Genomic DNA, 16,244 nt, shown 5'->3' on the forward strand with positions numbered 1-16,244 from the left:
AGTCATCTAGAAATTGATTCCAATGCTTACAGTGGGGCCTTGACTTACGAGTGTCCTGACTAACGAGTTTTTCAAGATACGAGCCAATTTTTTGCTTTGAGTTGTGAGCTAAAATTCGGGTTCTGAGCCAGCTTCAGATATCCCACCACTAGTTGGCGCAGCGAACACCACAGTGAACACCACAACATCAGCCCAGCATCATGTGACTCACTCGTTCACTTTAAGATTTGACATACGAGTAATTTGAGTTACGAGCTCCGTCATGGAACGAATTAAACTCGTAAGTCAAGGCCCCACTGTATTAAAAAATAAAATAAAACCCAAAACTCCCAAACACAAAGGAGGTAATTTAACAATGTCTTTTCTTTAATCCTCACCTGAGGACATTTTTCCATTGATTTTTAGAGAGTGGAAAAGAGAGGGAAAGACAGAGAGAAAAATCGATATGAGAGAAACACATCGATTAGTTGTCTCCTACACACACCCTGCCCAGGGCCAGGGCTGAGAGGAGCCTGCAACCGAGGTACATGCCCTTGACTAGAATCAAACCCGGGACCCTTCGGTCTGCAGGCAATGCTCTATCCACTGAGCCAAACCGGCTAGGGCTTAACAATCTTTTGCATTATTTTATATTCCATATGACTTTCCCACTACTGTGTAAATTTTTTTCTGATTGTAAAAGTAATGTAAATGCTGATGATGTGTTATAGAATTTTACACCTGAAACCTATATAATTTTATTAACCAATGTCACCCCAATAAATTCAATTAAAAATTTAAAAAGCAATATAATAACACTCAATTCTGGGGAGTTTTGGTATAAATGTTAATAGGTAAATTTCTGGAGAGCAATCTGGCAGGATAGCTAAAGGTCCTAGAAAGATGTGTAAACTTCAGCCAATCTACTTTTAGTAAGGTACATGAGGCAAATAATTAGGCACTCAAAAGATGCATGTGCATAGAATTCATCAGAGTATTTTTTAAATACAACAACAACAAAAATAAATAGCCATAAATATGGGAGAATTATCAAATTGGTTGAGCAAAATATGGCACATCCCCACGAGACACCATGCTGCTGTTAAAAGTAAGGCTGTTGGGGACCCTTTCTTCCTCCCTACGTGGGAGTTCATTCTGTGGGACTCGTCCCTCTCCCCATGTGGGAATCTGTATCTATTCTTCAGTAAATTTCCACCTTTGCTATACCACTTTCTGTCCGTGGATTCATTCTTTGATTCCGGCTAAGGCTGTTAAGTCTTGAGCTACAAACATAGGAATGTGGTCCTAGTCTAAGTGGAAACTAGGAGGTAACACTCTGTGTCCCTGATACAGGGCCCCTCCTGGTACCTCCTTGTCACAGATCCTAGGGAGGAAGCAGGAGATGCCTTCAGCAGACTTTGCCCCCACTCCCTGGCCCCTCTGATGGGGGTGCGAAATGCATGTTATGACGAATGCCACAACAATAGAATATGTTCAAAGTGTATTATGGATGTTCTTTTAAAGATAACCTTTAAAATTTCTTAGTGTAGCCAGTAGGGAAACCAAAAACAGTATGCCCAGCTAATGCTGAAAACTGCAAAATAAGCTGTCCTATAAACTCCCTTGACTCAGCCATCCAGTAAGTCAAGGAAAAGGGCCCTCAGGTAAAAGTGGTTACTGTACACCCTCCAGTCAGCCAAACAGAAGGAAAGATGAGCTGCCAAATTATGGGTCCAGGCTGGCCTCTGCAACAGGTTCATTTTCACTGTACGCTTATTCTGTTGTTTATGGGAAAGCATTCAGCCAGAACAAATACACAAATCCTAACACTGCAAGTTCAATGAGATATGATTTGTGCAACTTACAAAAGCACTGAATCCTCCTTCCCTTCCTGTCATTCCAGTCAAACGGAAAATATACCACAGGATGGCCAAGCCCACCGCTGTCATTCCCAAGGCGTAGAGGGCACTAGTACAAGAAAGAGAGGCAGTTACAGGCTCAGAAGTGGCAGCCAGGCAGCTAACAGTCACGCTTTATAAAGTCAGGGACAGGAACCACGGACATTTCAAAGATGAGAAGAGCTACCCCTCCCTCTAGAGCAGCGGTGGGCAAACTTTTTGATTCGAGGGCCACAATGGGTTCTTAAACTGGACCGGAGGGCCGGAACAAGAGCACGGATGGAGTGTTTGTGTGAACTAATATAAATTCAAAGTAAACATCATTACATAAAAGGGTACGTACGGTCTTTTTTTTCAATAGTTTTATTCATTTCAAACAGGCCGGATCCGGCCCGCGGGCCGTAGTTTGCCCACAGCTGCTCTAGAGCAAAACGTAGAACAAATGGTTGTGAAAATGGTTTTCCTTGTCCAGTTTTCACCAATTACTCTCTTTCATAAAGTTTTTCCAGTGTCAGATAGAGTGTAGAAACTCTAGAGATACAGTATATATAACCTTGGCATGAAGGCATAATAGCTGATGCCACACACTCATTCTATTATCTAGAGCAGCGGTTCTCGAACGACCCTTTCACAGGGGTCGCCTAAGACCATCGGAAAACACATATATAATTACATATTGTTTTTGTGATTAATCACTATGCTTTAATTATGTTCAATTTGTAACAATGAAAATACATCCTGCATATCAGATATTTACATGACGATTCATAACTAGCAAAATTACAGTTATGAAGTAGCAACGAAAATAATTTTATGGTTGGGGGTCACCACAACATGAGGAACTGTATTAAAGGGTCGCGGCATTAGGAAGGTTGAGAACCACTGCTCTAGAGCCTTGTGATAATTAACAAACCAACCAGAGCAGGTTTTCACATTCGATAAATTTTGTTTTCAAAAGTAGGCCATTAAATCAGAGGATAGGGCGTTGGCTGTGGACTGAAGGATCTGGGTTCGATTCTGGTCAGGGGCACATGCCCAGGTTGCAGGCTTGATCCCCAGAAGGGGATGTATAGGAGGCAACGGATCGATGATTCTCTCTCATCATTGATGTTTCTATCTATCTCCCACTCCCTTCCACTCTCTGAAATCAATAAAAGTATATTAAAAAAAAAGTAGGTTGTTAATTTTGGTTAGTAAGGCAGGATAAGCCTAAAACAAATAGTACACCCTGGGATGTCAACCCTCCACGTGAAGAGGGGAAGCCACCCATCTGCCCTGTACCCCTATTATACCTATAGTAAACCAGGGGCGCAGCCTCAGAGCCCTGAGCCTTCAGGAACCAGTAGGTTATAGAATTTAAAGGCACAGATCATTTCACAGATGTGCTTGCCAGTCACCGAGTCTTATAAGAATTACAAAGCATGTCCATGAGCCAACAGTAAATCTCTCTGTACATGGCCTTCAGCCACTGTTAGTCCCAGCATATAGTTAGAGCCCCCTGACTGTGCTGATTGATCTGCTCCCACTGAAGAGTCTGCTGGCCTATGGCCTACAGTCTCTATTTCTCTTTGCAACACTGAATCAAGAATTTCTGCTGGTTATACATGTTTTTCCCCTTTCTATTCCACTTTCCTATTTGTAGAAGACAGCAACCCCACAATGTGCTAATTCATAAATACAACCAGACAAGTAAAGCAAGTAACTAAGATAAATTTCACACATTTCCGAATTTCTCAGGATTATATACATTATTTATCCTCCCACAAGGGGGTCTAGTTAACTGTAGGAAGGCCAGTTTGAAATTTTTGCTTGTAGTTTGTTTCTTGCATTACAAAGCCAAGCCTGGTTTAGTTCAAGGACCAATAAAGTTGACACATACTTTCCAAAGAATCCTGTACGCTTATAGGAAACCGGGATCCTGTCCTTGCCTTCGATATTCAGCTCATCTTCAGCCGCTCGAAGCTTCTCTTCAAATTTGTCGATGTTTGCGACCTGCATTCGGTACATCAAAGCCAGCCTCTGGGGGCAGAAGGCACAGGGCCTGTGAGTGATGCCGATTCCTCATACAGATGTCATTCAGAAACTACATCCACATCTAAAAAACGTTCGTTGTCTCAAACACAATTACATCAAAATTTTAACAGATATGCTTTCTCTTATTTTCACAAATAGGAACTTTTTAAGAAAATGGAGAGAGGTATTTGCATTTTAAACTCAGCACCCTGCCCCACACAGCTGTGTGCAGAGCACAGAGATAGGGACAATTCTGCAGTACTGGATTGGGAACACAGTCCACTACCGAAGGCAAAATATGAAGGTGTGTGTTTAACCACTGACTGAATCTGAAATTCAACTAAGTGGGTGTCTTTGTTCTCAGTAAACCTTTCCTGGACATAGAAGAAACTGCCTCCTCCAGATACAGTCTTTTGAGAAAGGAAACTAAAAACCAGTCTAGGAATCCATACTGAGTCTCCAAGTCTGTTCTCAATGAGTTGAACTCATCACAGGGAGGGATCGCTCCTGGGCTAGCTTGTCTGAAGTTTCCACAGAATAAATATCTGTGCAACTCTCTAGGGGAGGAGCATAAATTCCACATCATTTTCCTAAGATCCTGCTCCACATGCTTTCCAAAGTTAAATCGTTTCAAGCTCAGATTCTAAACACACTCTGGAATCTAAACTGAGCAACTAGATTTACCTCTGGACCTTAAGAGTCTCAAAAAATTTCTTGTGGAGTAACTGTCACTCACAGTCCAATTGGCCGGGCTCCACTTTGTGGAGTAATAGGCCAGATGGAGAGGCAGACAAGAGGACCAACCAGTCACAATATAGTGACCATGACCTGTGTTGGAACACCCACTTGCCTCAGCTGCTGAATAATGTAACAGACCCCATATGTTTGATCCGGATTTCTTCAATGCTTTGATCACTCAAACCGGGCTTAACCATGTAAATGGGGTCACAACTTAAGTGAAGGGAAAAACGTAGAAATGACCCCCTTTCTATGCCAAAATCCAAGAGCACAATATATGATTCCAGAAGCCAATTCAATTCTCATGTCCTCTTTAAAACTGGTCACCTGGGCCTGAATCATCCTCTCACTTCTGTAAGGCCCTGTAAGCAGCCACCAGATCACTCAATACTCAGAGACAAGCAGCACCCATCATCACTGCTCTTTTTTTTTCCCCCTTTTTATTGTAGAGAGAGAGACAGAAACAGAGATAAAAAAACATCGATCGCTCTTTTTTTCCCCTTTTTATTGTAGAGAGACAGAAACAGAGATAAAAAAACATCGATTTGATGTTCCACTTATTTATGCATTCACTGGTTGATTCTTGCATGTGCCGTGACCAGGGATAGAACCCCCAACCTTGGCATATTGGGATAATGTTTTAACCAACTGAGCTACCTAACGAGGGCATCACCATTCATTTCTGAAGTGTGCTGGAATTTAGCTTTTACTTTCAGCAGACTATGTGTTGATCCTATCATCCCAACTAAATTACAAGTCCTTATAAGTGACAACCAGCTGCAAACACCATGCTAGATATCTATCTGATGTAAGAGTCACTGGGTTGTGCTGTACTCACAGCTAAGCATCGTAGGGCAAGATGAGCACTCCAGTGACACCTCAACCATATTAATAAACCAGAGTAGAGAATGTAGTGCACATGGGGCATGCTGTGGGAGCATGATATAAGGGAAAGAATACTCCCTTCCTCTCTGAAATCAATAAAAATATATTTAAAAAATAAAAAAATAAAGTCCTGGGTGAAAAAAGACAAAAGAAAAAAAAAATTCTGATGTCAATGTTACCTTTTTTGGGCCAAACTATGGTGCTGTGGCTACCGGAGAATGAAAAGAATGGAATCAGAGATTGGAGAGTGATCCATTTTCACCCAAACTTTTGGGGCCGTTTCCATACGCCTCACCTCATTTCCCAGCAGTGCCAGACAAGTAGGCCACTGACACTAGGGTGTGTCTCTCCCAATCTTTGATGCCTAACCTTGTACCTGGTATGAAATCCCACACTCCTGACCCCTCCGCAGTGTCTGCCACCTCCACTGGTTAGGGCACCACTCTCTAGTTCTGACTATGCTGGGTTCTCTCCTGAGGTGAGGGGGATGTCTGAGCTAAGAAATGAAAAAGGTTCCTTGTTCCCTTCCTTTTTTGCTCTTGTTGGAGGACCAGCCCTTGCAGACTCTAGTCTTTTAGCCACCCCCTCACAGTACTGTTAGTTTCTTGCCCCTATCCTAAACCCCCAAGAGATTTTTGCTTCGACAACTCCTAGTCACCTCATATCACCTGCATTTGCCAAAAGCTACCCTGTCTGTTAACCTCTGGCCAGCACCACACCACACACCTCAACAGAATGAACAAATGCTCAGGACTGCAGCTGGCTCCTCTCCCCTTAGTACCAGGGAGTCACCACTATGACCACCCTGTCCCTGCTTCTAACTCTTCCTTTTGATATACAGACATCATGGCAGCTGTGGACCCCACTAGCTTCTATTGGAGACAACACTGCCTTTCCCCATTTTAAGCTCCATCTTAGTGGGCCACCACTCAAAAACCTCCAACAAATCCTCCTTTAAATAAAGATACTCACATCTTCTTTTAAGAAAACATAAAATATGACAACCAAAAAAATGAGGGTGGGCAGGGACTGAGTGAAAAGGAGGATACACACTCGTCTCCAGGTCTTTCCATGCTTGTGCCCTTGTCATCACTCACAGGTCGCCCGAATACCACGGCTCCAGGGTGCAGGTACACTTCCACCACGTCGCTCTCAGGTACCACCTGGACCCGCTGCACCTCGCCTTTGGCCAGCATCTCGTTGACAAAGTCATTCCAGGAAATGTTGCCCCCACTGCTGCTAAATGCATTCAGCAGGCTCATGACAACAGCGATGATGAACAATGTGCGCAGCCTCTCACGGTACATCTGGTCCTCTCTCTCCTTGCGCTTCCTCTCCTCTGTGAGTAGGGATCGGGAGTGTTAGACGTAGCCCCCAGGCCAAGTGCTCCCTCTATGCTTTACTTTCATCAGCAAAGCTCAACATTAAGACAGGAGTCTCATCTTCCATAAGATCCTACATTTTGGCTTATTTTTCAACAAAGTGATTCGAGACAAACGGTAATCACAAGCTATTCAAAGTCACCAACATTCCATTCAGAGGTCCCACCAGCTTAGAAAATATGAAACCGTTTTTAACATAAAAAAGCTTTCCAGGCCCTGGCCATATGGCTCAGTTGGTTTAAGTATCATCGTATACACAGAAGGAAAGCCAGTTTGATTCCCAGTTAGGGCACATACCCAAGTTGCAGGTTTGAGCTCCGGTCAGGAGACAACTGAACAATGTCTGTCAGTCTGTCTGTCTGTCTCTCTCCCTCTCACCCTCTAATATCAATAAAAACATTAAAAAAGAAAACAAAAGCCCTAACTGGTTTGGCTCAGTGGATAGGGCGTTGACCTGCGGACTGAAAGGTCCCAGATTCGATTCCAGTCAAGGGCATGTACCCTGGTTGCGGGCACATCCCCAGTGGGAAGTGTGCAGGAGGCAGCTGATCGATGTTTCTAACTCTCTATCCCTCTCCCTTCCTCTCTGTAAAACAATCAATAAAATATATTAAAAAAAAACACAAAAACAAAACAAAAAACCTCCCAGGATCACCACAAAGTGCAGCTACACAGTAAACTCCTTCATTAAAAACATATCTGACCCAAGCCATAATAAAGTCAGGTACTTCAGGTTCCAGGTTTGATTAGGTACTAAACATCATGAACAGAGTATTTATGACACATGTGTAAGTATTAATAACAATAAAACAAATGTTTTACCACCACCTACCTTAAGAAATAAAACCTTTCCTGTCTGGCCAATGTGGCTCAGTGGTTGAGCGTTAACCTATGGACCAGGAAGTCATGGTTAGACTCTGGTCAGGGCACATGCCTGGGTTGTGAGCTTGACCCCCAACAGGGAGTATGAAGAAGATAGTCTATCAATGATTCTTTCTCATCACTGATGTTTCTATTTCTGTCCCTCTCCCATCCTCTCTGAAATAAAAAAATTATTTTTAAAAAATGATAATAAATTAGCCCTAGCCGGTTTGGTTTAGTGGATAGAGCGTTGGCCTGTGGACTGAAGGGTCCTGGGTTTGATTCCAATCAATGGCACATGCCTAGGTTGCGGGATCGAGGCAGCAGATCCATGCTTCTCTCTCATCATTGATGTTTCTATCTCTCTCTCCTTTTCCCTTCCTCTCTGAAATCAATAAAAATATATTTAATAATAATAATAAATTAAAATAAAGGAAATACCTTTCCGACGCCTCTGAAGACCCCATGTGCCCTCCCCGCAACCACTATGTTACACTTGATGTTTATCATAATGAGTAACATTCAAATAAGTTATATGTCATTCATCACAATAACATTTGAAAAGGGCAAGAGAGCCCTGGCCAGTTGATTGGAGCATCATCCCGTACACTGTAGGGTCCCTGGCTCGATTTCCAGTCACGGCACATGCCTAGGTTGTGGGTTTGGTCCCCGGTCAGGGCAAGTACTGGAGGCAGCCAATGGATGTACCTCTCTCACACAGATTTCTTCCCTCTCTTTCTCTCTCTCTTTTACTCTCTCTAAAAATAATTAAATATACATTTAAAGTGCAAGATATACTGTTTAGTCACTAGACATATATGGGGTCCACTTAATTCTGGGAACTACTTAATTCTAGACTATTCTTAAAGAACAATTCTTTCTCAGATCCATCAGGTAACACCACCACCACCACCACATTGCATTACTCAGTTATTTTTTTAAAAATTTTTAAGTTGATTTCAGAGAGGAAGGGAGAGGGAGAGAGAAACAGAAACATCAATGATCAGAGAGAATCATTGATCGGCTGCCTCCTGCACGCTCCCCACTGGTGATCAAGCCCACAACATGGGCATGTGGCCTTGGCCAGAAACGAACCTGGGACCCTTCAGTCCGCAGGCCAATGCTCTATCCACTGAGCCAAACAAGCCAGGGCGCATTACTCAGTTATTAATACCCCACTTAGGATATAGATAGCTTCAAGTTCAGTTCTTGGGAATGGAAAAAGACAGAAGACTCAACCCCGGATCTAGAGTCATGAGGAAACCTCGGGAGAGGTGAGTCAACCTCAGCACATGGTGGACAGAATAACACTCCAGGAAGAAGGGAATGAGGGAGAAACTTTTGGGGAGAAACAGAAAGCCCGTGCAGGGGTCACTTCTCTGGCCCAGAGCAAAGCTGGGAAACAGAGTTCTACAAGTGGGCTGGATTTTAGTGACCCACCAAAGGCCAGACCACACAGTCTTCTGCCCAAGTCCCCTAACCAGATAAGCCCCCTCCTCTCCTGAGGTGGAGGGAAAGGTGCTGTATTTTAATTATATGGTGCTCTCCATGGTCATGGCCCACTTACCCCAGTCCTTACAACCATCCGGCACCTCTGTTTACAAAACGAGGCCCTAGAACTACTCCTGTGGAGCTCATCTGTGCAGTGTGGGTCATCCTCCTCAACACTCCAACTAGATTTTACCAGACCTGTTGTTAATGATGCCCACTGAGAAATGCAAGCAATCTTTCACCACGTTATGCCCAAGATGGGTCCAGATCTATCTCAGCAGCCAAAACTTCAGCCACTTATTTGTCCTCCCCACAATCCATATGTTCCTTCATGCACAAACGTGCACATCCACTTAGGGGAAGCAAGAGAGGACCCAGGACAAATGCAGGGTTCAGCCCAAAGCCTGCGGGGAGGTCCACAGCAAGCTACACATGTAGTCACTTCTCCAAGGACAAGAGCACAGGTGGAACTCACTGTGCACCTGCTCCTCTCTGCACTGCCTAGAGGTATCACTACAAACACACCATCTTTCTCTCCAACAATCAGAGGAATTCAAAAGCATTTTAAATCAGTTTTAAAACTCAAGTGACAAAACAGAGAACAGTAGAACAAATAAAGAATTCAAAAACTGAAAAAAACACACACAAATGAAACCCACTGAGAAGGCTGTCCTAGTAATCGTTTTGAAAACATGATGCTAAATATGATATTTTGTATCTTGTTATAATAGATTATAGTAATATTAAAGTTCATACTCACAAAAGGCAGCTAAATAAAGGCTACAAATTACTTTGGAAAGCAAATTTATGTTCTCCGGTGAGTATTCATTACTTAGAAACCATCTATTTCAAATATTTTATTTTCAATCTTGTTTTCTAATAAGTAACACTGACAGTCATCAAACCACAACACACTGACCTGAATGAGGTTCATGCCAACATCTCTCCTTTAGGGGCTTTATATGATCACAATGTCTATTTTCGATACATTTAAGATGCTGAACTTGTAAATCCCCTGACTGGGTGGCTGCAGAGCACACATCAACTGTTGTTCCTCAATGTTCTGCACGTAATGCCCCACCACACCCCATGTGAAAGGGGTTTAAAAAAGCAATTCTGTGACTCATAACCATCTGTCCTAGAGTGCGAAACAGATCTACAATTTTCAAAAGATATAGCTTGGTGTTAAATAAGACAGTTCTGTAGAATGTCTAAAAACAGTAAAAGGACAGTTTGGATTGGACTCCAATAAACACCTGTTCTGTTTTCTTCACAAAAGTTCAATTCTTTTCAAATAAAAACCAGATTGGTGTGTATGTCCGTACGTATGTGTACACACACACACACACACACACACACACACACACAGCTGCACCCTTAGCACAAGCTGTCCCAGCTCCTTCATTCTCATTATTATCAGCTCCTTAGAGGTAAATTCAGTTCAAACTTACATTTTTATTTCCCTCACTCTTCATATGATCATCTGGTCCCAATTTCAGAGTAGAGATAAGACTTAACATTTGCAAGTGAGTTCACTGTGAACTGGGACTGGAGGCTGACACAGGATCACAGTGGTCCTCTCATAGGACAGTGATCACCTATGTTCTCCTTACACTGCACCCTCCTCTCCTCTGGGGGCTACTTCTCAAGCCTACTAACCAGGTGTGTATGGGGGTGAGTTTAGCCAAGGAGTCCTAGTGCCTTCCTCGTGCCCCAGAACTTTTGAATATGGGGGAGATTTAAGATTCACTTTTTCCATGCAAAGAACAGAAATGCTCCCTACCTTTAGGCATTCTGAAGAGGACACGAGACAGGTGCTGATGAAAGCGTCTCTAAAAGGACAGACAGGAAGGATCCAGCAACAGAATTAGAGATTGGGGATAGGTGTACTCGGGGAAAGGAGCACAGGTGCCTGGGCTTGCCCTACTTTTAAGACAGGTTTTCTGCCCTGGCCAGTATTCTCAGTGGTTACAGTATCTGCCCTCACAGTTGCAGTTTTGAGTCCTGTTCAAGGGCTTATACCCGGTTGCAGGTTTGATCCTCAGACTTGTTGGGGCACATGCAGGAGGCAAACAATTGATCTCCCCCCACCTCCTGCTCTCTCCCTCCCTCCCACTCTCTCAAAAAATAAAAAGAAAATCAATGGAAAAAAATAAGATAGGTTTCCTATTGCTTAGGCTAGAATGTGCTTGTGAAGGCAACGAAGCCAGCCATTATTCCAGAACATCCAATAGAGCTACCTTCATCATCTTCAGGGGTCCTCCCCTTGGATTTATCATGGTCCTTAGTCTTCTGCTTCTTCCTTGAGGTGTTGAAATAGTAAGTGCCACCTACAAGGAATAGGGAAAGTGTTTAACAATCAAGATCTGCAACTATAGTGGAATACTTAGGAGAAGAGTACATTTTCAAATAACCAAATCAAAATAGAAACTATGTAAAACCTATAAGATGTAGAAGTTTGAGATAAAGCATTTTCTTCTATCATTCTTAGTATAGTATTTACAAATCCTATATAAGAAAAGCCTAATATGCAAATCAACCAAAAGGTGGAACAACCAGTAACTATGATGCACACTGACCACCAGAGGGAAGACGCTCAATGCAGGAGCTGCCCCAGCCAGCAGGCCCCAGGCCAGCCAAGGCAGGTGCCAGCAGGGGACCCCCTGATCGCCCCACTCGTTGCCCCACAGAGGGAGGTGACAGGCAGTGGCTGGGGGGTGGGGCTGGCAAGCAGGGGCGGGGCCTGACTGCCCCCAGATCGACCAACTGATTGGCCCTGATTGCCAACTAGGCCTAGAGACCCTACCCGAGCACGAATTTCGTGCACTGGGCCTCTAGTTATAGAATAATAAACTACTTCAACTTATGAAATACCTTTGTGATTTAAATTAGTGAATGTGAGGAAGTGAAAATTAGTTATGAACTTAAATTTGAGAACGTGTCAGGAATTTGTTGAAGAATAATCCCTTTAATATATACAGTCACTTTAAATGAACAAATAAAGGACACAAGTGGCTTTGGCACATGCAGTAAGCCAGCAAGCCAACTGTTACCATCACCAAAACAGGACTACACAACACTCCTCCCACAAAAGGCCTATTTTATCCAAGGTCTTAACAAATCAGTGTTAAAAACGGGGGGAAAAGATTCTCAAAACTATGACCGAGTTGTACTTTTCTTCACAGACATTAACAGAATTACAAGTGAAACTACCTTGATGGCTACCTGACACAGATCAGGCTGTTGATGGTTGAAAGGTGTGCCACTGTGCACATGTGTAGATTTAAATGAAAAAACAAGATAGCCCTAATCGGTTTGGTTCAGTGGATAAAGCGTCAGCCTGCAGACTGTGCAGGAGGCAGCTGATCGATGTTTCTCTCTCATCGATGTTTCTAAGTCTCTATCCCTCTCCCCTCCTCTCTGTAAAAAATCAATAAAATATATTAGAATAAAATAAAAAGAGAAAAAACACAGATACCAGATGTGCAAACTGCCCCCCAAGTCACAGCTTTCTCACCATGTGTGGACACCAGGCTATCTGATGTATACTAGCAGTCAGAAGATTTTACTTTTTCCCTATTCCAACTGGATAAAGGAGGGAGTCAAATTACAGAAGTTATCCTTAAGATCCTTTTGACCTAAGGTCAAGAGAGACAGTAGGATGTCAGAGTCTCACTAAACAGTGCAAGTCTATAGTGAAAGCAAATTATTTCCAGGCTAGTTTTAGTTACCTTCTGGTTATAAAACACATGAGCCACTCTGTAGATCCTTACAAACGTTCTTGGAGCTGGCTAGAGAACATGAAAACATGACAAAACTTTTCAAGCAGCCCAATTATTGCTATACACCAGAATTAAAAAAAAACACCAAATGATTCAAAATAAGTAAAAATGGCCTGTTCTGATCTTAGACAACCATCCTTTTTGTAAATTTCATTTCAAAGCATCTAAGAACTCATGATATATAGAAGCCAAAGGTCTGATTAGTGATTTCGTTTTTCTGTCAATGTCAAACCAGCAACATCACCCTTTATTTACTCACAAATGGCCCAGGCTTGGCCTGTCACTTGTCTTTCAACAGATACACACCTAAAAGCTTCCAGAGGCTCCCTGGATTCTGGACTAGATGCTGTTTCAGTAACAATCCTTGGATCCCTTCAAAGGTAGGGGTTAATAGTCGCAATTGGAAACTCTGAGAAAAAAATGACAACCAGGATCAGTCTTCCAGGTACTACAGTAGTGTACCAGTCTATATTTCCAAAGTTCTGTTTTCAAGATGAGCATTCTGCCGAAACCGGTTTGGCTCAGTGGATAGAGCGTCGGCCTGCGGACTGAAAGGTCCCAGGTTCGATTCCGGTCAAGGGCATGTACCTGGGTTGCGCGCACTTCCCCAGTGGGGGATGTGCAGGAGGCAGCTGATCGATGTTTCTCTCTCATCGATGTTTCTAACTCTCTGTCTCTATCTCTCTCCTTTCCTCTCTGTAAAAAATCAATAAAATATATTAAAAAAAAAAAAAAGATGAGCATTCTTCCACTTGAATATGTTTCATATTCTTTTCTTTTTTTTTAAATATGTTTTATTGATTTTTTACAGAGAGGAAGGGAGAGAGATAGAGAGTTAGAAACATCGGTGAGAGAGAAACATCGATCAGCTGCCTCCTGCACATCCCCCACTGGGGATGTGCCCGCAACCCAGGTACATGCCCTTGACCGGAATCCAACCTGGGACCCTTCAGTCCGCAGGCCGATGCTCTATCCACTGAGCCAAACCGGTTTTGGCGATGTTTCATATTCTTAAGGCCAATTTAATTTTTTCTGTATCTATGTTGGCAATTCCTTTATTTGTTCTATTATTTATTTTATTGGTTGATTGATATGAGACAGAGAAAGAGAAAGAGAAAAAGGAGAGAAACATCTATGTGTTTCATTTAATTTTTTTTAAACACAATTACTTTATTGAGTTCTTATAATCAAATCCTGCCAACTAGCATTACTTCCACTCATGCATCATTGGAAACAAAAGGATTATTTCCTTGGCATCTTCAAATGATGCATTATACAATAAACAAAAAAGTTAGAACTTAAAATGCACCCTGATTAATTATGTAAACTGGTATTTTTTTTTAAAAAGCATAACTAATAATTTGGTTCTTCATAAAATGGAAATTTAAATATTTCTCCTGATAATCTTGAGGTTATCATTATGTTATGAGTAGTGCAAAGTGTGGCACACAGAGTTTCATCTAGAAAGGTGTCTTACACACCTTATTAAACAAATGAAATGTGCATAACAAAATGCATACAGTCAATGAATGATAGAAAGCATGTTTGAAATACAAGGCAGCCTTCACTTATTGATGAATTCACTGGTTACTTCTTGTACATGCCCAGACCAGAGATCAAACCCAAATCCTTGGCATATCGAGAGGATGCTCTAACCAACTAAGCTACCCAGCCAGGGTCACTTATTTTTAATTTTTTTTCCTTAGCTCATTCTGTTCTGTTGCTGTTATGAAGAAAAGTTAACACCTTGCTCAATGCTCCTCGGTGAGGAGCCCATTACATGCAATTTCCTTTAGCAACAGAATGAAAATTCCTAGTCTATACAATTATTGTCCCATTTAGTAAATACTACTATTCTTGCCCTAACTGGTTTGGCTCACTGGATAGAGCGTCGGCCTGCAGACCCAAGGGTCCCAGGTTCGATTCCGGTCAAGGGCATGTACCTTGGTTGCGGGCACATCCCCAATAGGGGGTGTGCAGGAGGCAGCAGATCGATGTTTCTAACTCTCTATCAGAGGCCTCTCCCTTCCTCTCTGTAGAAGGACCAATAAAATATATTTTAAAAAAAACTATTGTTGACTCAGTGACAAGAAGAGATCATATAGAAGAGGGCCACAGAGTGTGGACTGGACCTAATAAATAAGCAACATCAGTGTGTTAAATATAGTACACACAAAAATCATCATTCTTCAATGTCAGCCCCAAAGACTGTTCAAACCAACTTACTTAGTTTATTACTATTATAGCCACTGGTGAGAGAATTTGCTTAGATTTCACAAGTATGTGTGAGTTGTTTATTTAAGCCCTTATTTTACAGAATAAGCAGAGGGTCAGACTTAAGATAATAAGTTATGTTCCTTCTCAATAGAATGAAAAAAAGGGGGGGGCAGCATATCTATAGTTGCCCTCAAGGTCAGGAAAGTGGCCAGTAATCTAGAATAGGACTATAATTAAAATTGGTTCTCAAATTATGTAAAAATAATAATAAATTTCGACCTAAAATGCAAGGGTTGAATTGCTAAGAAAGGTCTGGTAGGAAAAAATCAGCTAAAAACGCACCAGGACTTAGCGCTTGCTTTCAGGATGAAATGTCAACCTTAGCAGGGTCTGGAACACAGCATTCACATCGAAGGTGCTCCATGAATTTGTATCGATAACGTTTGAGGCTGCTGCACGACGAAAGTAAACTACAGCTACGTGGTATTTTGCTCACACAAACCCTCAGGCCACTGAGGACTGTGGCCAGCTACTAGGTGCACGGTGGCAAAATTCATCTTGAGGGGCTCTGACCTATGAGCCAAATGCAAAATACTTCTCTAATAGAAAATGATGAAACTCTTATTGTCTTCAATTTTAAAACGCAAGGAATACAGGCAGCAAATACCAACACACGAAGTACGGGCTGGAAACACCCAAGCCAGGGCCTGCACGACGCGCTACCTCCTCCCAGCCCCGGCGGGAGCGGCATCTACGCGACCCGGGTTACCTGCAGGACTCGGCCTCCAGCCTCGGCGACACCCATCGGAGTCCTGTAGACGAAGTACGGCCATCTCCTCCCGAACCCGACGTGGAGACTCGGGCCCCAGCCCAAGCAAGGGCCCCACAGCCGCCCGGGACCCGGACCCTGGCCCTGCCGGAGGGCACGCAGCAGCAGCCACGCGGCCGCCATGTTGGCCCGGAACCGGCGCCAGCCTGGTCGGGGACTCCTCGAGGCG

General features: G+C 42.9%; 1 protein-coding gene across 9 annotated transcripts in view; it reads right to left on the bottom strand.

The window, feature by feature from the left end:
* The window catches only part of SPG7 (spastic paraplegia 7 (pure and complicated autosomal recessive)), a 43,491-nt gene extending 27,254 nt beyond the window's left edge, over window positions 1-16,237 (bottom strand). For 4 of the 9 annotated variants that reach the window (XM_015562949.1, XM_015562947.1, XM_015562946.1 and 1 more), the window contains exons 1-6: window positions 16,016-16,236; window positions 13,336-13,438; window positions 11,488-11,577; window positions 6,611-6,852; window positions 3,757-3,896; window positions 1,845-1,947 (exon numbers count right to left, since the gene is read on the bottom strand). In XM_015562949.1, the coding sequence (XP_015418435.1) occupies window positions 1,845-1,947; window positions 3,757-3,896; window positions 6,611-6,852; window positions 11,488-11,577; window positions 13,336-13,438; window positions 16,016-16,198 (861 nt within the window). In that variant the 5' untranslated portion in view covers window positions 16,199-16,236. Of the gene's footprint in view, window positions 1-1,844; window positions 1,948-3,756; window positions 3,897-6,610; window positions 6,853-11,487; window positions 11,578-12,978; window positions 13,039-13,335; window positions 13,439-16,015 lie in introns of those variants that run through there. The other 5 variants (XR_001513607.1, XR_001513606.1, XM_015562948.1 and 2 more) reach the window with 3 other exon arrangements.
* Window positions 16,238-16,244: the final 7 nt, after the last annotated feature.

Source organism: Myotis davidii, unplaced genomic scaffold, assembly GCF_000327345.1.
Source record: "Myotis davidii unplaced genomic scaffold, ASM32734v1 scaffold77, whole genome shotgun sequence".
NCBI classification, from domain to species: domain Eukaryota; kingdom Metazoa; phylum Chordata; class Mammalia; order Chiroptera; family Vespertilionidae; genus Myotis; species Myotis davidii.